The sequence below is a fragment of the Thamnophis elegans genome, chromosome 3 (genome assembly GCF_009769535.1).
Source record: "Thamnophis elegans isolate rThaEle1 chromosome 3, rThaEle1.pri, whole genome shotgun sequence".
NCBI classification, from domain to species: domain Eukaryota; kingdom Metazoa; phylum Chordata; class Lepidosauria; order Squamata; family Colubridae; genus Thamnophis; species Thamnophis elegans.
The window spans coordinates 136098925-136123832 of record NC_045543.1 but is presented as its reverse complement, the minus strand read 5'-3'; the positions used below and the strand labels follow the sequence as shown (position 1 = coordinate 136123832).

Below are 24908 nucleotides of genomic sequence, written 5' to 3'. Positions count from 1 at the left end.
CAGTCGTTTCTCAGTATATAAAGAAGCAGAGTGCTGGTAACCTCTAACTCAGGGATGTCTAACCTTAGCAACTTTAATACTTGTGGACTTAAATTCCCAGAATTCCCCAGCATGGGGAGTTAAGGTCCAAAAGTCTTAAAAGCTGCAAGCGTTGGACACCCCTGTTCTAGCCAAGGTATATGGGTTTTGGAAACTCTCCATCTGAGTTGTGTGACCACTAAACAGTAACTAAATAAGTCCCTTGAACTGCAAGGCGATCAAACCGGGCAGTCCTAGAGGAGATCAACCCTGACTGCTCTTTAGAAGGCCAAATCCTGAAGATATACTTTGGCCACCTAATGAGAAGGAAGGACTCACTGGTGAAGAGCCTAATGCTGGGAAAAAATGAGGGCAAAAGAAGAAGAAGGGGATGACAGAGAATGAGATGGTTGGATGGGGTCACCGAAGCAGTAGGCATGAGCTTAAACGGACACCGGGGCATGGTAGAGGACAGGAAAGCCTAGACGAACCTTGTCCATGGGGTTGTGATGGGTCAGACATGACTTTACAACTAACAACAACAAATAGTAACCATGCCCAAGGACATAAGAATTGAGAGAATTTTAACGTCTGTGAATTCCACAGTGTTTTCACTTTTTAAACACTGCATTGTGTTGCAGTTGTCCCTTTTAGGTTTTGGGCTCCAATATGCCAATAGAGTAGGAAGACTGGTATGAATTTTAGTAGCCTGAAAATCTGACAAGACAGTTTCACACAATGATCTAGTTATGAATGACATGATGATCACAGCATCATTGTCAACTATGGTCAACACAGCTCTGCTACAACAGAGTAGTGCTAATATTCAGATGTTCATCAAATATTTCCCAATTCATGGTGGGGAGAGAATTCATCCTGAAGCTATCTTGGCCACATCTATGGCAGGGGTGGATTGCTGCCGGTATTACTGCTGGTTCGCAACCCGTGTTCAATGTGCACTTGCCAGACATGCGCTACATGCATGTATGCTGTTCAGTGTAAATTGTTCTGCATGCATGCGCAGAACAATTTACAGTGAACTGTGCATGGGCAGTCACTAAAATCCAAATGGCGGTGGCCAAGCGGCAGTGAGTGAATTGGTTAGGGGGCATAGCAGGCCTGGTCACTACCGGTTCTGCGACCCAGGCCTGAATTCCACTACTGGTTCGGTCAAACTGGGCCAAACTGGCAGCAGTCCACATCTCATCTATGATTACTATCAACAGAAGGCAGGAGAAGTCTTATTGGAGTAATAGATGATGGAGAAAAATTTGCCAAGCCACAGGGAGGAATCAAATGGGCAATTAGTCTGGAATCCATACATGGGCATAAGAGAGTGAAGTCTGCCCCCCTCCAATGCCTGAGAAGGTTCCTGAGTTATACGCTTGAGAAATAAAATAGCTACTTGATGCCTGATATTAGCTTATGGAGGAAAAGTTAATACAAATTGGGCCTTCTCCTTCCTGCTAGATACAATAGGAATTCTTAGAATTCCAAGTACAGCATATCTGGAAGCTTGAGAAATCTGGTCAAATCTATGATTTGCAAGAACCTAAATGGATAGCACATTACATCTGTTGTAATTCTTTGCTTTCCTCCCCAGATTAATTATTAATGAGATCAAAGGAAGTGTAATCAACTATTATTCTGTGCATCATTACCGCCGGCTGTGACAGTACTATCAACCTGGTTTTTGCATCGCTGTACGACATTTAATATAAAAAAGTGTGTTATTTTAATGGTCCTGCTTGGGATTTCTTCAATTTGAAATGATTACTCATTATCAGGCCCTTGGAGTTCTTCCTGTGGCTGTTGCATTTAACTTTATTTTCTTGGGGCAAATGAAGCAGTCGCTGATGGGAATAAGTGCAAAGGGTGCAATCATTTGACATGATTCTTGCTCTTGCCCGGGTTGTAACCAAGCAACAAATGGACATGAAAATTGAACCAAACACTCATTTCTCTCCAGGTGGCCCTCTGAAGTTATTCCTGTATCAGATTGGCAGAATGGTTTAGGCTGCAGGCATTAGGCCGGCCAAAGTTGTATTAATCAGCCTGCAATCATAGGCCTGCGTTCAAAATAGGTGGCAAGAGGAGGAGGGAAATGGGGTATGTTGTCGTATATGGCAAGCTCTTATGGCTCGATTGCCTTTCACTTTTATTTCTGCTCCAATTTTTGCATTAATTCCAGTTCATGGAATTGCCAGCCATTACACAAACATGGGGACAGTAATAAATAATGATGGCAGAAGCTACCCTTAGTATTATTATATGCATGTGTAACCTCAGATTTTGAACCTACAGGCTGATGCTATAGAAGAAGATTAAATCTCCAGGTTTGAGAGGACTCTCTGGGACTCAGACAATTATGATAATGCTTGCTTGGAAACAATGGAAGGCAGATTGTTTGGAAGAGTTGGAATGATGTTATGCAGATGTTCCAAGTATGGGAAATATTCAATGGTGGCCCATTGCTTTGTACTATTTGATACCAGGGAAGGATCGACACTCCATGTGTAAAATGAAATCATTTTGAAGTCCAGCTCAACCACTTTCTTGAGGTTTCAGTCAAAAATCCCCATGCATTTTTTTTTGCAAATTTTCCATGCAGTCTTGCATGCAGAGTCTTTGTCTGTAATTTGTGCCAATCATTATGGGAAGAAAGCAGCTTAATTATCCATTTGGAGGAAGCAAAATTCACTTTCAAATCTGAGGCATGTTGTACAACACAAATTTCTATGTTGAATAGAAATCTGCCATCAGGGTTGAAGGCAGGTGACAAAAATGTGTTGTGACATCACAACACAAACTCCTCCCTTTATGTAGATCTGTGCAATGTTGCAACACAAGTACAAACCTAAGAAAAAAACCTGTGATATGATGACCATTGCAAGTTTCCTAATCTTCCTTAGGGATGGCTGTTAGATGCAGTTAGTTTCAATTCTAAAACTTGAAACATATACAATTTACATCCAATGTTCTTAAATTCCTACAGATTTGTTTATCAGGTTTCTTAAGCTTGCTCTGAATGTGTATATTTGATTGTTCAGATAGCTGTTGGCTCAGTTTGATTTAAAATGAATAACCAACTCTGAAACCTATTTTTAAAGAATTCCCCGGAATATATATGTATCTTGTTTTATTTCCATCCATTAATGCTCTGAATCCTAATTTTGATTGTACAGTACTCCATTTCTTGGCTTAAAAAAAAATTCAAGAGCAGAATCATTTTAAATGTTTTCAACAAAAACAGGAAAGTTTTGTGCCATCTTAAAGACAAAGAAAGTTAAAAGGATAATAAACTGGTTCATCATTAAACTATCGCAGCATTCTCACTTCTCTATTTTCCTAAAAAGCTGTATTGGACCAATAATTCTGAGACCAACTATTAGATGTTTTAAGTAGTATTTTGAGACCAAACTTGTGTTAGGGAATGTTGAATATTTTGTTGTTAGATTTTAATTATATTCATAGAAGCAGTTGGGTTGACTCTTTTATATTGTTTTGCACTGCGCAAAATCTTGGAACTGAATAATATAAATGTTCATTTTCTAATAAATAATAAATACAAATTGATATCTGACATCTCAAATTGAATTATACAAACAAACCTATGTTAAAACTTATTTTCCACAATGGGTTGATATAAATCAGGAGGAGGGATAATTGAAAACTGCCAGTGTAGATCCTTTTTTTCCCTGAGGATTGCCCAGTTAATAATCATTATGATATGTTACTTATGTGTCAGGCTGAACATCCTACTAGTTGGTTCATCTTGGACATTGTTAGTCTCCTACCTAGGACTTCTCTCTGAATGGAATGGAATGGAATGGAATAAAATAGAACAGAACAGAATAGAATAGAATAGAATAGAATAGAATAGAATAGAATTCTTTGTTGGGTAACTGATTGGACACACAAGGAATTTGTCTTTGGTGCATATGTTCTCAGAGTATATAAGAAGAATAAAATACATTCATCAAGAATAAAAAGATACAACACTTAGTGATAGTCAAGGTTACGAATAAGCTATTAAATTGTACTAGGAAACAAATAAAATGATATAAATTGAAAGATACAAGCAACATGGTTATAGTCATAAGTGGGGAGAGTTAGATACTAAGAAGGAAGAGAATAATAATAGTAATACATTCTTAGTAAATTTTTGACATTGTTGTGGGAATAAGTTGTTTAGCAAAGTGGTGGCATGGGGAAAAACTGTCCTTGTGTTTAGTTGTTCTGGTGTGCAGGGCTCTATAATGTCATTTTGAGGGTAGAAGTTGAAACAATTTATGCCCAGGATGTGAGGGGTCTGTAGATATTTTCACAGCCCTCTTTTTGACTCATGCAGTATACAGATCTTCGACGGAAGACAGGCTGGTAGCAATTGTTTTTTCTGCAGTTCTAATTATGCTTTGAAGTCTGTGTCTGTCTTGTTTGAGTGCAGAGCCAAACCAGACAGTTATGGAGGTGCCAATGACAGACTCAATAATTCCTCTGTAGAAGAGAATCTTTGGGCAGTTTGAGCATCCATCCCTATGAAGATCAAAAACAAAATGCTTTGGATTATTCTGTCCAAAGCCCTGAAATACAAAATGTAATAAAAATTATGTTAATCGGGGAACACAGAAATTACCGGTACTTGCATAATCAATGCATATGAGAAGGTTTTAATAAGGAGTTTCTTTTCAGAGTACTCAAGTTGAGGTTCTACATAGAAAAAAGGACTTTTTTTTCTGGGAAAAACTGGGAAAAGGAAAATAGAGGGAAAAGTAACAGAAGGAAATATTACATATGATTAATGGACTGGTATACATTATGTAAGACTAATATAGACTATGTACAGCTGAAAGTCTCCTGTCTGATTGTTTATAATCTTTAGGTGAGCAAATCTGTACATCACAAGGCAACAATTTTTTGAATCAAGAGACCTTAAATGGGCTAATTTATGGAATGCATCCAAAAAGTAGGACCCATGACTCCTATAGGATAGAAATTTGGCAAGGTTTATTTATTTTTTTAGATTATTTTTCCTCCCACCTTGATTACTTTATAAAGCTTATAAAGTTGTAGCTGCTTCACTGCTGTTGTGCTGTCACAGTCAGCTGCAGACACATAATCATCATTTCCAACACTCTCTGCCAACTTTCCACAAAGAAAGTCAATGGGGAAGCCAGCAGGAAGCCGAAAGTTGCTCTAGCTGCTAGTGGTGTTTTTGCCTCCCTGTGCTCATTCATTCATGTTTAGGTAAGGAACTGTCTCTGACATGTTGACCCAATGGGTCAAGGATTGTTTAGTTTTTAAATAAGATCAATACTATGTAAACTTGTTTTCTTCCCTCCTTGAATAAGCTTCTGGGTTTCACTGCTTATTCACTGCAGAGATGAGTCAGCCTATTATTTGATTGTTTCTAAGCAGGTCCTCCACTTTTCCTCCTTATTACTTCTCTTTCCATATTCTCCTTAGTTTGATAGAATATAAGGGATGAGCCCAACTAATCTCTGTAGGTTTGCTTTGCCCAGCCAAAAATAATGTGTCATCTGTGAGGTCCTTGATCTTTGCAGCAAATAAAAAAAAATCTCTAAGCTCATCTATCTATTGATCATTAGTAGACCATAACAGTGCATCCTAGTTTATACAAATGGACCTGCATGGAATAGGCTTTGGGAAGAAACACAAAAATAAATTCCATTGTGACTCTCAGATGTTTATCAGATGAATCAGTTTGTAGTAAAAGAAAAATATAATAGTCAATACATGAAAATTATTGGTCATGAGAATTAAGTATATTAATGGAAAAGATGGCAGAGGTAAAACATTCTTCCAGAAAGGGATTAGTTGACATGAAATATTCTTTAGGTGATATTGAGGTGCTGTACCAAAACTGAAGTTTCTCACATTGCTATGACATTTGAATTGAATTGTAATGATTATTTGCAGATTGATACAGAGACAGTGTAGAATGAGCCAGCTGCTAGTTTCTACATTATCACTGAAATACTTGCCTTCTTACTCAACTATAAGTAGAGTATTAGAAAGAAAATCAAAACATCTCCAACAGGGGTGAAACAAACTTACCGTCGCTACAGGTTCACAAATGTGAGTGTGCACATGCAATTGCTTTGCTCACATGCACCACTCTGCACATGTGCAGGACCTTCCGGGCATGTGCAGAGCATCAAAAACAGGATATGCTGATGTCCAGGCAGGTGGGTGGAGCCTCCCGCTGCCACCGCTGTCGGTTTGCACGAATCAGATAGAACTGGTTGAATTGCTCCACCCTAATCATTACAGGGTTAGGCTAGTTCTAATATAGGGGAATAGTTCAATTGCTGGAATTCTTGTAAGTCTATACCATTCTTATCAATAAATCTTGCTAAAGAGAATTCTGCAAACATTTTGTTTGGAAGAATCACTTCTGGTTTGACGCAAATGCTAAAGATCCTGACAGAATTGAATCTGAACATTAAGAGTCAGAGAATAGATGTTTGGTAGAAAGGATAATTAAGAGATTAGACATTATTACTACTTTGGTTCTCATGGACTGCTGTAGAAATTTTATGGGACAAAGTAAATAACTGTAAACTGAGTTAGTAGTGGAGTAGTCTCTGAGATTGGCATTAAGAGATGTCAGGTCTTCACTGGTATCCCAATAGCATATCCGAGAATTCCCTTAACTTGCTTATCGGCAAGAGAATGGTACTATTCACTGCTATGGAGAAATGAGTCCCTTAAGATACATTGCTACTTTGAAGAGACCACACTGTTATTGTCTATCGAAGAGACAATGAACAATCCCTGTTAGCACGCAGATCTGTCTGAGGAATACTTCCCTCATATTCTCCATCCATCATAATCTAAACAGTTGAGATAAAGATGTGACTCTTAAAAAAAGATTATTTTGCTAGATTTTCCAGGGGGGGCTTTTGTACTGAACATCTATAAAATATTCAGCGCAGATGATGACATCTGAAATACAATTGCATCCTTAAAACAACTTTCCAGAGCCTTCAAACAAAAACAAAAAGTCAGGAACAAATCACCATGGTGATAGGGGAGCAGTGTTTATTCATGCCTAAGTGAGCTTACAGCTCTAATGGACTTTCAGATTGGTTACATTTTCCTTTCCTTTTCTCTTACAGCAGTGACTGAAGGACCAGCCACACCACAAAGTTCCATGTTACCGCAAACGCAGCCTGAACATCCAAGCAGTGAGGAACCTCAAAGTAGGACAATTCCTACTGCATGTGTCCGGCCTACACATCCCCTCCGCAGTTTTGCCAATCCCTTGCTACCTCCGCCAATGAGTGCAATAGAACCGAAAGTCCCTTATACACCACTTTTATCTCAAGCAGGTATGGAAAGTGTTGAAGTGAATGTTGGCTAGGGAACAAAAGCTTTCTGCATAACACAAGCAGATGTTATTTCTCTGCATCCCCGTGATCTCTCTAGCCTAATCTACTAACAACATTGCAAACCCAATGCTGTGTTTGGAAGCTCAATGGAAATAGCGCTTAAGAGTCCGTTGCTATCTCAGAAAACTAGCACTTCAGGAGACAGATGTGATGAAGTTGCTACGCTGAATTGAAATGTAAGCTGCCCTGTTGTCAGTAGCTTACAGCAAGGGGTTTTAAAAAGCCATTGTAGACAACATTTGATCATTTTGTGGGCAAAACGCTGATTCTAAAGAAAAACTTAAAAGCACCCAGCATTCTCTGAGAAAGCGATGACACAGATAAATGGTAAAACAAAGTAACTAAAAGTCTAAAGCATGGACCAGAGTCTTGGTTCGAATCTTATCTCTGTGTCAAGCTAAGACCAAAAATGATGCGGATGATGATGTTTAGCCAGAGTTCAGTTCTTTATTTGCTTACAAACAACAGACAGAATCTTGCCAAACTAAACCTATGTTACTCTTACTTGGGAGTATTCTGGGTGATTCTAGGGCAGTGATGGCTAACCTTTTCTGGATCGAGTTCCCAAAGTGCATGCAAACCCTCAAAATGCAATGCACGCACCGTCCCCTGGATGCACCCAGCCCCCCACTGATGGTCCCCTGCAGATGGGCTCCCCATGGATGGGGCTCCTGCATGTGTCCTACTCCCCCCATGCATGCACACACCCACCCGCATGCACCCCCTACAAGTGTATGCACTCCCCGCCGATACCCCACCCCACATGCTGGTGTGGCAGAGACCTAAAGACCATCTGGCCAGCAAGAGGCACACGAACATGCACAGCAGAGCTGAAATGGGGTGACGGCTCATGTGCCATCAGAGAGGGCGCTGCATGCCAACTCTGGCACACATGCCATAGGATCGCCATCATGGTTCTAAGGAATTCTTCCTCTCCTTCCTATCCAGCTCTGGGCTGTGTTAACTCCTTTTTTAGAATGTGCTCCCATTTTCCTGAGAAACTGCCTCTTCACCGTAGTCTATCACATTCTGCCACAAACTCATGGGCTGATGCTATTGCGGTTGGTCGGTCTTATTTCCAATATGAAACAACAACAACAAAAACCCTATTGCTTTACCATGGAGAAAATTCCTACATTAAAATCTTCATGTTGGGATATTTGCACTGGCAAATGATAGCAATACTCGCCTAGAAGGAACATGTAAGACTTGTTTCTAAAAATTGGTAGTTCTTAGACTTTTCTTCCCACTCCAAATCAGTGCACACATTTATCATCATGATTTACCTGATTTTACAGTCCGGGTACAATTCAACCACAGATAAAAAGAAGGTCAATCCTATTTTTTTTAAAATAAAATAAAATAGACTGGAGTTATATTTTAAGCTTGTTTAACTAATAACTTCTGTGATTCTATGAAAATTCTTCTATGAAAAACTTCTTTGTTCTATAACATGTTTTTTAAAAAAACAAAAGTATGCTACTATGAATGGCATGTGCCTGATAGTTACCAATGTGCTCATCGCTACCTGTTATTTCCATAGTAACTGCTGGTATAAATTGTCATTTTTAAAAAAAATCTAAATATCTCTGTGTGGTACAGAGCCAGAATTATCTCTGCCCCAGCGCTATGCCATCCTATTTAGCCACGTTTTTAGGCCAGTTGCATGCACTGAAGGCACACGTGCAAGCAAAGCGCATGCGCAGAAGGCTGGGTGCAAGCACAGAAGGTGTGCGCACGCAGGGCAAACCAGTGGCGAAAATAAGTGAAAACCACTGCTGATAGATTTGGGTGCTTGTAAATGAAGGGGTAATGAGAAAGGGCATCATTTTCCATATCTCCTATATTTCCATCCACTATGGATGCTGGGGGGTGTTCTGGAGCATTATATCCAGAAGGTTATGGCTGCTTCTTCCACTTCCCATTCAGAAAAAGGCCTTTCTTTTTTCTAACGGTGTTGAGAAAGGCTAGATTTTACGGTTGTGGATGCTTTAACTTGGATACCAGCACTTAGCAGAATGCTGTGGTCATCAAAGTTCAACAAAGGAAAAGGAACAAGAAAAGTACTGCAAAGAAATTTTGGCTCAGGTCTATCAGTAGACAGCTCAGTTGCTCATGCCGCCTTGATCTCTCCAGATCTGAATCCCCAATTAGCTAATTCCAGCTCTCAAGTACATCTTCTTCATTTAAATTCAAAGTACATTGTCCTGACTATTCCACCTTCTCTCTGATGAGCCTAGAGAGAGATGGGAGGAAAGGAGCAGCAGAGCTACAGGTGAATTGCCTTTTTTAGAGACCAATCCTTACCGTTTGCAGCTGTTATAAGAAATTCAAGCCATCGTCTCAAAGTTTTAATCAGAAATCAGTTTTACAAGTGAAGTTTCCCTACAGCTGCAATATTTGGTAGATAAAGAGACAATCAAAATGCACATTTCCCCCCACAATGACATGGATTATTTCATGCATTTTTAAAAAAATATGTGATTATTGCCTCTCTTTTTGTTTTTTGTTTTCCGTATAGCTCATAAACTCCCCTGGTAAAGTCAGCAGTTTCAGGATCTCAGTATTTTTCTGTGTTTCTTGAAAGAGCTGAGAAAATAGGTTGCTTCAAATCATCAAGTTTCTTTTGTTGAGTGCTAAATTTTTAAGAAGAGATTTGCAAAGTTTGTTAGCCCACATTTTTCTAATTATGCATGCCTCTTTACGCCGAATACTGAATGTGCTGTCTTTGCCAACAACTTCACCGAATAGTACAACTTATTTCTGTACATTATATTCATATGCACTGTCCCCTATTATAAATGCAAACAACACTAAATTTCAAATAATATCTAAAGTTCAGTGGCATATTGGTCTGAAGATGCAAGAACAGATAAATCTGTGTGCAAATTAAAACCTCACCTTTAAGGCGCTACAGTGGAAATGGATGTTTTAATCAGAGAATGTGCACTGAATGTTTACAAACAAAATACAGAAATTGTCTTTTACTTGATTCATAGAATATAAAGCATAGAATAATAGAGTTGGAAGAAACTTGGAAGGTCTTGTAGTCCAACTTCCTGGTCAAGCAGGAGACCCTATGCCATTTCAGATAAATGGTTCTCCAGTCTCTTTTTGAAAACCTCCAGTGGGTAGTAAGAGTAGGAGAGGAAGGGGAAGAAGAAAAGGGAAAAGAGAAGAGGAAAGAAGATAGTAAAGAAGAAGGAAGGGTGGGAGAAAATAAGAGGGAAGAAGATGTAGGGTTGTTGTAAATCAAGATGGATGTACGGGATGGCAGGAAAGCAATCTTGATTATACTATTAAATCTTTAGGGGAAGAATAGAATTATAAATCTTAAAGAATACACATAATATTAACAATATCTATGAGAATGTATATTTGTGAATGTATGTATGGGAAAGAAAAATTAAAAAAAAAACTTAAAAAAAAAAGAAAAGAAAACCTCCAATGATGGAGGACCCACAACTTTTGGAGGTAAGCTATTCTAATGGTTGATTGTTCTCGCCTTTAGGAAATTTCTCCTTAGTTCTAAGTTGCTTCTCTTCTTGGTTCAGAGAGCCAAGGTGGCACAGTGGTTAGAATGCAGCACTGCAGGCTACTTTAGCTGACTGCTAGTTCGGCAGTTCGGCGGTTCAAATCTCACCGGCTCAGGGTTGACTCAGCCTTCCATCCTTCCGAGGTGGGTAAAATGAGGACCCGGATTGTTGGGGGCAATATGCTGACTCTGTAAACCGCTTAGAGAGGGCTGAAAGCCCTATGAAGCGGTATATAAGTCTAACTGCTATTGCTATTGGTTAGTTTCCATTCATTGTGTCATGATACCCATCATACTATTAAATTGCAGAGGTTCAATTCCCCACTTCTGCCCATTCTTATCCAAGGAGCTCTGTGTCATTTCTGACAGATATTGTCCTCCTTGCTATTGGAGAAGGTTTTATCTGCACTTGTTCCAGAAGAAGCTTAGGACTTCCTGTGTGCAAAATTCAGTCCTCATGGAGAATATGCAAACATTGTCCCAAAACCCAGACAATCAAGTAACCTGGGATTCTGATTTTCTGAAATTACATTTTGCCTCAGAATATCCTCTTCAAAATAAGCCCCCATTGGCATAAAGATTTGAGAATAATCAACAGCTGATTATTTTGCAGCATGGAGGCTGAAATTGGGAGGGGATGGTGGTGCATCTGACAACCAGATCGTCATGTTGGCATGCCTTTGTGAAATTCTGTATTCCAGTAACAAGCCCAGGTTTGTACCTGGCATTCATAAATCATAAAATTAATGAGGGAATTTAACATTTATTAAACCAGCAAAGCAAATAAGACTCATAGTAGCATTGGCTGCTGAGGTCATGCTGTGTTGGTGCTGACCAACCTTGGCATTTTCCCAACTCCCAATCTGGGATTTCTAATTACTTCTCCATGTTCGTTTCTGATTCATAATCATGTAACTTACATAAGTAAACATAGCTGGAAGATAGGAAATGTGGGGTTTTTTGTTTTTGTTTTTTGGCAGCTGCTGCACATGGTTGGCTTCTATTTAAATGGTTGTCCACTAGGACTCCAAGATCCCACCCACAGTTAACTACTACTGAGCAAGGTACCTGTGCATTTTGTTTTTCTTGCCTAAATGTAGAACCTGATTTTTTTCACCATTGAATTTCATTTTGTTAGATGAGCGCCCAATGTTCAAGTCTGTCAAGATCCTTCTCTGTCTTAAGCCTATCTTCTGGAATGTTGGCTATTCCTGCCAGCTTGGTGCAAATTTGATGAGTTCCCCATCTATCCCCTCTCCAAGTCATTGATGAGGATGTAGAGAACACATTGCTGCCTGGAGCCCTCTCCAGTTTTGTTCTCCCCCTGGCATCTTTTCTGCACTCTTTCTAGAGTCTCAACATGTCCTTTTTTAATATCGTGGCAACCAAAGCCTATCCTGAAAATGAAAAGCCAACAGAGTCCTAGGCTGCATTAAAAGAGGGATAGAATCAAGCTCCCTGGAATACCACTTTATAATGCCTTAGAAGGACCACATTTGGAATACTGTATCCAGTTTTGGTTGCCATAATATAATATAATATAATATAATTTTTTTTTTACTTGGGCATACCAGGGGTTGTGACTTTAAGTATATACCTCCCACCCTGGCTGGCTGATAAGGAGTCGTTCTCTGTAGCTCAAATGGTTAACTCCCTGCCTGGGAGGCAATGGAGCACAGGTTCGATTCCCAAACTTGGGTATGGCTAGCTGATGAGAGCTAAATAGCTTGAAATAGATCTATACTAGTCTCCCTTTATTTATTTATCAGCATAAATATAACATATATATATGTTAGAGAGAGAGAGATAGAGAGAGAGAGAGAGAGAGAGAGAGAGAGAGACTCTAGAAAGAGTGCAGAGAAGAAGAACAAAGTTGATTAGGGCAAGATTTGGGTATGTTTAGTTTAATGAAAAGAAGGACTGGGGAGACATGGTAGCAGTCTTCCAATATCTAAGGGGTTGCCACATAGAAAAGGGAGTCAACCTATTCTCCAAAGCACCTGATGGCGGGAGAGCAATAAGAAGCAATAGATGGCAACTAAACAAGGAGAGAAGCAACCTAGGACTAAGGAGAAACTTCCTGACAGAACAATTAATCAGTGGAATAAGATGCCTCCAGATGTCATGGGTTCTCCAACACTGGAGGTTTTTAAGAAGAGACTGGAAACCATTTGTCTGAAATGGTATAGGGCTGTGATGGCAAACCTATGGCACGTGTGCCACAGGTGGCACACATAGCCATCACCCCAGGTCAGATCTCCGTGGCATTTCTTTCGTGAGCTTCTGTTTCCCTGCAAACGACGAAACAGAAACTCATGAAAGAAAAAGATCTCACCTCTTGCTGCGCTGTTGGTGTTGGGATGCCCCACCTCTCACCGGCCAGCTGGTCTTCAGGTCTCTGCTGGGCATGCATGCATGCATGTCCGTGCATGTCCACACATGTCCATGCATGTCCATGCAAGCATGTGCATGTCCACACATGCATGTATTCGCACATGTGAATGTGCACCTTTAAGTTTGGGTATGCGCACGCAGTTTGGGAACTAGGTGTCTAAAAGGTTGGCCATCACTGGTATAGTGATGAAGAGCCGAGGTGGCGCAGTGGTTAGGGTGCAGTACTGCAGGCCACTTCAGGTGACTGTTATCTGCAGTTCAGCGGTTCTAATCTCACCGGCTCAAGGTTGACTCAGCCTTCCATCCTTCCGAGGTGGGTGAAATGAGGACCCAGACTATGGGGGCGATACGCTGACTCTGTAAACTGCTTAGAGAGGGCTGAAAGCCCTATGAAGCGGTATATAAGTCTAACTGCTATTACTATTGCTATAGGGTTTCCTGCTTAGGCAAGGGCTGGACTAGGAGACCTCCAAGGTCCCAACTCTGTTATTCTGATGCTTTTTCTGAGCCTCAGTTTCCACTGCTGAACTCTGCTCCAGTTCGCAAGGGTGAAGTGATTTCTTGAGCTTTATTGAGTCGGTGTGGGCTCCTTTCTGAAGTTTTCCTTCACTTCAGTTTTCAAGCTTTCATGTTCACCTGCTGCTGATCCCTGTCTAGAGGGGGAGCCTTAATTAGCATCGTTGGTTTCTCATCAGCAATGCCCAAATGGAGCCATCTGCCTTTTTGCTGAGCTCTTAGCTCTTTAAGGCACAATTGTATTAATTAATGAGTTCCATATGACTGACATAGCTTCCCTTCCCTTATCCACAGCAACCCAGAGATTCACAGGTGTGGGCATTCTTCATGCCAGACAGTTATGCTCAAACCTTATTTTGCCGTCCATTTTCTGTGCCAGATCTAAATGGATTTTGCATGACTGATTTGTTTGGGGACAGGCAAAGAGGGAGGATTCTTGTCACTTGTTCCACAGAAGTTTAATTAACTGCAAACAAAACAAAAACAAATGGAAAAAAAGTAACATAAAGGTTGGAGTTGAGTTTATTCTATTTGTGCTGTTTATTCTATTTGTGTATGCTAGCTGGCCCTGGTCCAACCAGCTGGGGCTGCTCCAGACAAAGATGCTTTCTCTTAAAAAAAAAAATCCATCCCGAAACAAATACTGCAGGTCTTTAGCAATTGTTGATGTCGTCGTTCTTTCACTTGCAGTTAAATGGTCTTGGTTGATTTTTTTTTTAAAGTCGGGCAGTATTGTAACTTATTAGATCTTTGATCAAACACCACCCAAAAATCCATTTCTACTGGGATTGGGTATCTAGAAAACCATCTAGGAAAAGATGATGGCAGATCATTTATTTGTTTCTGCTGCTGTCTATGTGACCACAAGCAGAATCTGTCCTATACACAAAAAAATAACCCAGTATGTTATACAATGTACTACATCAACTCACTAACATTCATATTTAATTAAGAGTAGAATGACACTTTGATAGCAACTGTCTTGGCCATCTTGAAGTCTAGAGCCAGGGGTGGGATTCCAAATCTTTTCCTACTGATTCTTTGAGAGAGTGATTCATGCGAGAAGCAGTCAGGATTGATCTCCTCTAGGACTGACCAGTTTGCTCGCCTTGCAGTCCAAGGGACTTGCAGGAGTCTTCTCCAGCACCAGAGTTCAAAGGCCTCCATTCTTTGACGGTCAGCCTTCCTTATGGTCCAACTTTCACAGCCATACATTGCAACTGGGAAAACCATAGCCTCACTAATATGCCTTGACTAATATGCATCTATTTGCCAGGAATTGAGACGGTTTTATGCCATGATCTTAGTTTTCTTAATTTTGAGTTTCAAGTCAACTTTTGCACTCTCCGTCTTCACCCACATCAAAAGGCCTTGAAATTAGAACATTTAAAACACGGCCAGAAGAAGAGACTGCCCTAAAACTCACCGCAAGGCATTGAATGCTTGTTTTACGAATGTGGCTTTGAATCCTTTCCTGAACTGTGGGGACAAGCCATACTCTGGAGACACAATATTCTATTATAGCAACCACTGAGAAGGCTACCTTTTGATCCATCTTCCTTCTCTCCTTAAACTAAGCTGTGTCTGGAGCAAAGTCTCACTAGATGCCTTCACAGGATGGGCAGAATCAGACTATGTTTAACCTGGCACTATGCCATGTGTTTCTATACAGAATAATAACTATAATTTTAAAATGAACCCATAAACGTATTGACAAGCAAAGTGAATGCAAAGCAGATCCCTTCTAATAGTCTCAATGTTAGTTTTTTTTCTTGGGGGGCGGGGGACACATCAGAAGAAGAGGTATATCTGTCATTTTCCTGCTACCAATCTTTCTGAAGGCATCTCTTGGGTTAAGGTGATCAAGGTTGGGCTGAGTAGATTCTCAGGATCATCAAAGAGTCTTCCTATATGTTGTTAATATATAGATTATTGCAAAATGAATTCTGCAACTTTGATCTTAGGCTAGGAGAGCAGGAGCAATTATGAGCATCAAAAGGTTTTCAAAATGTCTAGATAAGTCCTTTACTATTATTAGATTGTACCACTTAAAAAAGCAAGCATGCACACTTGCACATAACATCATCTTGAATCAATGCATCTTCTGTTCTTTCTTTGAAGAAGTTGAAGTTGGACAGAAGCAGTTACTACAGAAGTCTTTTTCCCCCCTATCAATAGTGCAACGCCTAGTATCTTCTGAAGAGTTCTTTGAGATTCTTTCTTTTCTTGGTTCCCCTGGCTTTTTCATTTCTTTTTTTAAAACCTTGGCTTTCAAAGGGATCCAGGAGTGCAGAAAAAATGCTTGTTTGTGACAAGCTACTTAAAGGTGGCCCTGTAATATACATTTAATGTAATCTTCCATTTGCTTTTAATACTGTTGAGTCTTTGTTGAAGCAACCCCCTGTGCTTTAGCATTTAATTAAAAATCAAGCAAAGCAGACACCTAATTTTTAGCAATAGGAAATCAGCGTAAAGTTTCGACTTTGCTTTTACTCGGTCTGTTAAAACCTGGTAGAAATATAGACTTTTAGGGCATTTCAAAAGGTGGGGAGGAAGGGGGGATTTTGGCCAACTTTAGAATTAGCATCATGATCATACGGTACCTTGCTGAGCTGGTGTATTTAACTAATTATTTAACTAATTAAGGAGACAAGCAACCTAGAACTAAGGAGAAACTTCCTGATAGTAAGAACAATTAACCAGTGGAATGGCTTGCTTTCAGACATTATGGATGCACCATCACCGGAGGTTTTTAAAAAGCGACTGGACAGCCATTGTCTGGAATGGCATAGGAACTCTGCTTGAGCAGAAGGTTGGAGTAGAAGACCTCCAAGGTCCCAACTCTGTTTTGTTATTCTGTTATTTATTTGGGCATTGGCTGAAGCACAGTACAAGTATTCACAAAAAGTTTCCGTTTTAGATAATGGTGTTTCATTGAGTTTTCCCACCAGAATGGAATATTTGACTCTTCTGATTTTTTTTCCCATGTTTGCCAGCGTGCAGTATTTTGTTCTCTTTCAACTGTTGCTGTTTTGTGTTTGGCAAGGGAATGGATCAGCTGCCACCCCAAAGAGATTGCAGGGTTACTAGTTGGACAACAGCAACTCAATGACCAACTATATCCCAATTATATAACTAGTTCACTGGAAGAGTGCAGTCTTCCATGTTGACTGCATGAAAACAAAGATGAATCTCTTTAAACTGTTTCTGGGGGTTTCAGAACCAATAGAGGTGTGGAGGTATCTCTTCACTGAGCTGGAATTCCTATTTTACTGTCTGTTTGCAGGTGAAAGAAGTAACTAATTCTCCTAGTCATTATCAAGTAGGGCTGTCTTTTATTATTTTATCAAACTCTTCTTTTCTCTACTTGAGTGGATATTTTTCCATGGAAAACATCCCCTGCATTTTTTTCCAACCAGTTTAGATTTCCTTGGAAGGAAGAGAATTTACTTTTGGAACTTCAGTGAACTTTTCATGGGTGGAGTGGAGCACTCCTGAGCTTGTTTAATTACTAGCCGATAACCCGGCATTGCCTGGGTATTTATTTATAGGGGGGAAATGTGTGGACCAAACATAATTGTTGTGAAGCCAGTATCATGGTAGCTCCAGTGCGCTGCACAGTAGAAGCCATTTTATGGCAGTAAAATACAGTAGAAGCTATTTTAAGCCACAACAGGCTGTATATTAACAGAACACACACCCCGAGGGATGTTAGGGATGACTTCCCCCCCCACAATATTTGTTTCCAGAGAGTAAGTCATCTGTGTATCAAGTTTGATTGAAATTGTTTCAGGCATTCCAGAGTTATGCTGGAACACACACACACACAGACACACACACACACACACACACACACACACACAGACAAACAGCCATTTTTATATTTTTGGACAAAAGAGAGGAAACAAAATATCTGCATTCTTGTCAATCCAGTTTCAGATCTTGGTATAGTACAAAAAAGCACATTGATTGCTTTCATGGATGTCCTAGATGTGATTGGGACCAGGCTATATTGCTTCTTCTGGTCCTGATAGATCTCTCAGTAGTTTTTTTTTAATACCAACCATGCAGGGATAGTATTAACTTACTTTCCCTACCAGTTCACAAATGTGAGCATGCCCACCTTATGCAGCCTTCCACACATTTGCTTTGCCTTGAAAACATGCCTAAATAGGATGACACAGAGCCGGGTCGCATGGGCAGCCACCCGCGATTTTCACTACCGGTTCGAGTGAACAGGTCTGAACCAGCTGAATGCCACCTCTGCAACCATGATAATGTCAACTCACAAAGCACTCCTCGCCTGCTCTCGAGTTGCCATAGGCAGGAGGCTCATGGATTAATTAGGGCATCTATTGGAACCCTGACAGATATTTCACTGGGGGGGGGGGCTTCAAGGACTGGCAGTGAGAGGCATTGTTTTCTCCTTCCCAGGGGAAAAATTCCACTCCCTGGTGCAAAGAGAGAGCAATAGTATTTAGGATAGAGACGCTCAAGACGTTATGTGCTGGTGAATGATCAGCTATTGTCAATATGTGGATGACCTTAAGCTACTTTCTTCAGTCCTAGGCCATACAAATATAGTGGAGGTCCTTTCTTGATATCTGGATATCTAGATGAACCACACCTGGAAATCAACTCCCCAAGAAAGTTAAAACTACTTTTGTTAATACTGGCTATTATAACAGAATCTTGTAAATCTGATTGTAGTATATCTCTTACACCTTCTTAAAGATAAGTGAATTGGGCAGCTTCTGTTGTTGTTATTATCTCTCTGTTCTAGACTTTAGATATACTTTGGTCGCTTCTGCCTCGGCAACAGCCTCTCCATATCTCCATCAATGTCAGCTTCCTTACTCTCTACAGTTAGAATGTATTGAAGTATATATACATATCAGTAGTGGCTTCCGGATCCCACCGCAATCGGTATGCTGTGCACGGGGCTGAGCGTCCTAGTCAGGCACGCGCATTGTGCACGCATGCACAATTGGCCGGTCCCGTTATAAACAGCTATGGAACGTGGGCAGGCAGGTGGGCCAAATGAGCCACTGTACCGATACGGTGGTTGCTGCTCCCGGCTACTACCGGTACGGCCGTACCGGGTCGTACCACCTGGAACCCACCACTGATACATATATGCATACACACGGTTTATTGGAGTTGAGGAAAAGTCTACTGTTGTTCAGTTTTTGTTTCAGTTTTCAAACAAGGTCGGCGTAACAGGCATTGCACAAATGGGTGGGTTTGTTTTTGTATTTCATCTGTTCTCCGTTGCTGAAGGAGAGGGATGGTCATCATCCTTTCAGATACGGGGTAAGTCCAAAACCGAGACAATATACTTCATTACACCTCATTCATTACTGAAGTTTTTATTGTGTTTCCATGAGACTCTTGGGAAGAAAATAGCGATCTGAAAAGCAAGATTCAGGAAGAACATGTACCGGTAAATTTGCTCATGTTGCTTTCACTCGTTTTGTGTCTTCCTGTCACAAGTAATATTGAAATGGTTTGCCCCTTCCTATTGCAGCGCCCAATCTTCCCAAGGCTCAGGTTAAGACAGCATCCCTTGGACTAGCTGGAAAAGCACGATCACCTCTGCTACCTGTTTCGGTACCAACAGCTCCAGAAGCCACAGAAGAAGGTCACAAACAAACAGAAGATCCTGCTAATGTAAGAAAAATCTCAATAAGATGGCTTTGGGAATTTTATTGCATTTTCCTATTTAGTCTGGGTGCATGCTTGTGAAAAAAGTTCTCAAAACTGTAAGTTCTCTGTACTTGAGAACTGTAAGTTCTCAAAACCAGATATTATTGCAAACCTCATCACCCCCTACTCATTCATTTTGCTTCTTCTTTCTTCTTCTCCTCCTGTCTTTTCTCCATTTCAAATGAGGATCTTAGCTGGTTTAAAATATGAACTGATCAGATAAACCGAAGGAGGTTTTGTGTCTCATCTTTCATTCAAGATCTTAAGATGGTATTCACAATACTCTTTTCCCTTGTTTTTTTTTCCCTTACAACATCAAATCTATAAGATAGGTTGGGCTGAGAGAGTGACTGTCCCAACGTTCCCACAAATGAGATTTTATAGCTTAAAATCTTAAGGGGCACTTAAACCTAGGTTCTACTCAGTCCATGTCCAACACTTAATCCACTTAATTGCACCACACTGGATCTTGGAATAATTTCAGTGGTTTTGCGTCAATGCCTCCAAAGGTTTGTACATCTCTCTGGGCTCTGTTAAAGTTGTTAGCACTGTAGTCCAATGGAGGTGGCATCCAGAGGAGTTGGGTTTCAACTCCAACTTTCAGTAATGTCCATGTTGGCTGGGAATTGTTGAAGCTCGTAAATTTGTTCTTCAAAATCATGGTGCGTCTTATAGTCCGGTGCATCCTATAGTCTGAAAAATATGGTAAGTAACAAACCAAAATAGTCACCTGATTAACCTTCTTATATTGGGTGTACAAAGGAAACTAGTCAAGATTTTGAAGGATTTTGTGAGAAGGGTCAAAAAAATGGAGAGGAATCCAGCTCTAGGAGTCTATTTAATGGGATTATAGATCAAGTAAAAGGAAGGAATATAAAGTACTTTATTTGATCGTGTAAAACAGACATGTTATCTCTGGTAATCCTCAATGGACTAAATGAGGCTTTAAAGATTTGCTTATAGAAAACAGATGAAATATAGAAAGAAGTCATTAACTGTAAGTTAAGGTAAGGTGATAATTTAATAATATAGTTTGTAGTTGTTGTGAACTCATTTCCTTATATATTTGTTTTGTTTTCATTACTATATTTTTATTTTTTCTCTTTACTATTTTTACATTTTTCTTTTTCTGCCCTTTCTATTTTTGTTTTGTTTTTATTCCTTTATGTTTTAATTTGTATTAGTTTTTAATCTTTTAAATTGTAAAGTTACATTATTATATAAAAATATTTTTTCTGCTGAAAGTCACATAAAGAAAGGTCTGTTTTTTTTTAAAAAAAAAAAGCTTTCATCCTCTTCTAATTGGCAGGCTGTGTGTAGAAATTGTGTATAATCATATTTAAACTTCCAATTAAAAACTGTTTTTAAAACTTGGAAAAGAAGACAGAAGTCTGTCCAGATTAGTTTGATGATTCTTAGCATTTTCTATAAACCTTTTTCTGATGAAGATGCACTCAAGCAGCATAAGGAAAAAAAATCTTTTTCTGCTTTTTCTAAGTTAAAGACACTATTGGGAATCAGCAGTGCGAAAAATATATATCTAAGATGTTCCTATGTACAAATGAGAAACAGAAATTAGAAACAGAAAAGAAATTAGATCCCAAACCATTCCAGATTCTCTCTGGCTCCTGCCAGATGGCTTGCTTTTTATATTAATATCAATATTAAATTTATTGACCACCCATCTTGCCGCAGGGTAATTCTGGGCAGTTTACAATATTAAAAAGATAAAATATTACAAAACCTATTCACAATAAAAAGGTAATATCATGTAAGTCTTTACAGTTTCAATAAATATGTGTAGAATATGTCTGCAAGTCAGCATTTTCTCATAGACTGCTGAGGAAAAAATGCTGAAATATGGGCAATAGAAAGGAACGGTAATCAAGTAAATGGTAGATAGTACCTTCCTTCCTTCCTTCCTTCCTTCCTCCTTCTTTCCTTCTTTCCTTCCTTCCCACCCTTCCCTTCTCTTCCTCCCTTCCCCTTTCCCTTCCTTCTTCCCTCTCTATCTCCCTCCCCTTCCCTTCCTCCCTTCCCCTTCTCTGCCTCCCTTCTTCCTTTACTTTCTCCCTTCATCCTTTCCCCTCCTCCCTCCCTCTCTTCCTTTCTTTCATTCATTCTTTCTTTCCATGGAGGAATCCATTTCTCACCAAAGGACACTCATCATTAGTGAGCTACTTTTGAGTAGACCTAATGAAACTTTGCCTATTATACTGACCATACCAACATACAGTAGGAACCCCAAACTCCAAAGTTTGATTCAACAAAGCTTTGACCAAAGAACACACACACAGAGGAAGCCAATTGTTACCTCAAAGCAACAGTGCAGATCAAAGCATGAGAACGGAGTGGCTGTGGCGCTCTGATCCATATAAGAAAAGGAGCTTTTAAGCATGAATGTTCAGGAGGAAAAAATACCCTTTGCTCCATAGCAGAAAGGCTAGCTGAATGGAAATGGATCTCATCATTCGTTAGAAGCAAGAGATGAAATGACTCAGTTGAAGCCTCTTTTGATGATCATTTTGTCCACCCAAATTGATGTGTCAATCAAACTGCCGCTAATTAAACTCCCTCTCCAGCCCAGCATCACTTTTAGAATGTTCTGATGGCTATTCAATTGCTTTCAATAGATAAAACCACAGCTGGCTGGGGAATTCTGGGAAGTCCAGACATCTTAAAGTTGCCACAGTTGAGAAACATTGGGCAAAACAATTATTGCACAGCCCAATTCTGTGCAGTCTGATTTATGTACTGACTCCACTCATTTCATTCAACATTTCTCCAACTAAGTGTGAATTTTGTGTTAATTTCAGAGTACCAGGTGGGTAAAATGAGGGCCCAGAATGTTGGAGGCAGTATGTTGACTCTGTAAACCACTTAGAGAGGGCTTAAAGTGGTATATAGGTCTTAGTGCTATTGCTATTACAACTTGTGATTCCAGGACAACAAATGTCACTTCCCAATAACTTGAATGCAACTGACAGAGTCATTCCTCACAAAATAAGGTCATAATTTTGTGATAGAAAGGAAAAAAGGTGAATGACTGAAGCATGATAGCAATAACAATTGCACTTAGACTTATATACCACTTTAGAGTGGTTTTAAACCCTCTCTAAGTGGTTTACAGAGTCAGCAATTTGGATCCTCATTTTACCCACCTCAGAAGGGTGGGAGGCTGAGTCAACCTTGAGCCTGGTGAGATTTGAATTGCCAAATTGCAGGCAGCCGGCAGGCAGCAGAAGTAGGCTGCAGTTCTACACTCTAACCACTGCGCCACTGTGTCTCGTGATCATTTTAGTGTATGATTTTAAGTGCTTTATGATAAATGCAATCGAAGGTAAGGGTTTTGTTTTGGTCCCAATATTCTTTGGGATGCAATCCCTGACACAGATAACCCATAAATAATAAATCTTCTCATGATAGCCATTTTCCCAAAGCAATATGGAGTGATTGGACCTTTGCTGGTCCTATCACATTATTGGCTTTCAAAATGCTGAACACCACCTGAATACCACCTCTGAAGGAAGAAACCCCTCCATCAGAGGTGGTATTCAGCAGGTTCTGACCAGTTCTGGAGAATCGGTAGTGGAAATTTTCAGTAGTGCGGAGAACCGGTAAAAACCATCTCTAACTGGCCTCGCCCCTGTCTATTCTCTGCTTGCCGAGTGATTGGGAGGAAATGGGGATTGTGCAGTAACCTTCCCCTGGAGTGTGGATGGAATGGAGATTTTATAGCATCCTTCCCCGGCCACGACCACCAAGCCACGCCCACAGAACCGGTAGTAAAAATTGTCAGAGTTTTGGTAGTATGACTAGTATTATGTGATAAACCTGGGAGCAATAGCACAGCACATAGAGCCTTAAGACAATTAACAGTGATTTATATATACAGAAATATACAGACATATACGTGCAGAGATAAAAATGCCTTACCACACAGCTCAGACACAAGGAGAGAAATGAATACACGCTGAGAGAGAGACATGCCCTCTAATAGCCACCTATATATAGACTTGTGTGGACCTCCCTTCAGAGTCTTAAAAGGGTTATACCATAGATGCAATGAATCAGCCTCATTGCATTAGCCTTGCCTTACATTCATCAGCATACTCAATACAGCTTACAACCTTTCATCAGCTGGCAGCTATTAAATCCTCAGTACCTTGACAAAAAATGTGAATCCCACCACTACCCTCCATGCATCCTGCCAGTTTTGTCAATCTCTGCTGCCTCCCTTCTTGCTGACGTTTTCCCCCTCCGTCTCCTATTTGAGCAAACATCCCAAACAAACGTAATTGAGTTGCCTTTGTTACTCACCCTAATGCTGTGGGGAGGGGGTGAATGGGCCACGCCAGCTTATCTTAGTAAAATAAATTAGCTTCTTGCTTTCTCCACAGGTATATGAACAGGATGACCTTAGTGAACAAATGGCAAGTTTGGAAGGGCTAATGAAGCAACTTAATGCCATCACAGGCTCCGCTTTCTAAAAGGAGTTGCCCAGGAACATTGCAGCATACCAGCCTTTCACAAAGACCACAACCCAAAGTCACATCTCCATGAAGGCCACCAGTACATCACTGAACCCCATTCGAAGGAGGATCTCACCGCGCCCCCCCGCCCAACCAAGACAACATTGTGTGTGCTTATCAGTCAAGCAGAAGTCAGAAATAGAGATGGCAAAACAATCCTCTGAAGCAAGAACCCACTGCACAAAAGCTGAGTGCCTCCAAGTAGCCAGTTCTGTCCCACTGGCCTATGTAGCATGCAGGGAAGAGTCATGCTAATGGTCTGCTCCACACATTACCTTCTTCTGGTAGCTGTTAATTACCAACACTGGTCTCCCTCCCTCCCATGGAGACACCACCATCTTCATCTTAAATCAAATTCAAAGTGGATTTTCAATCTTCTTCCTGGAGTGAAATCCTGAGCAACTTTAAGGAAGCTTCATATGTTTCTAAGAGACTAGCAAAATTTGGTAATCTGTACATGGCGTTCAAGAGGTTATCTTCTGCTAACAATGAATCTCATTACACGCTAAGCCTGCAACTTTAGTGGACGTGTTATAACTTTGTGCTTGTCCATCTCTGTGACTTCCTAGCTGTTCCCTCTACCAGTTCTTCCCTTTCGCTAAACTTAGGTTTCCTAAAGAGTCAAAAGAACGTGTTGCAGTCGAAAAATAATAATAATAATAATAATAATGTAAAGTCTGAATATTTATTCAGGACACCAATTAATACCAATGAAGTTAGGCAAATGATTTTTTTTCAAGTCAATTTCTAGCACCAATAACAGGTTACAGGAGCACCCAGGCTGGAGTATCG

At 40.2% G+C, this 24908-nt stretch overlaps 1 protein-coding gene across 1 annotated transcript in view; it reads left to right on the top strand.

Moving 5' to 3' along the window:
- DCC (DCC netrin 1 receptor) overlaps nt 1-24074 on the top strand; it is a 774549-nt gene extending 750475 nt beyond the window's left edge. The window contains exons 27-29 of the mRNA XM_032213902.1: nt 7161-7373; nt 19406-19548; nt 23985-24074. Of these exons, the coding sequence (XP_032069793.1) occupies nt 7161-7373; nt 19406-19548; nt 23985-24074 (446 nt within the window). The remainder of the gene's footprint in view (nt 1-7160; nt 7374-19405; nt 19549-23984) is intronic.
- Nucleotides 24075-24908: the final 834 nt, after the last annotated feature.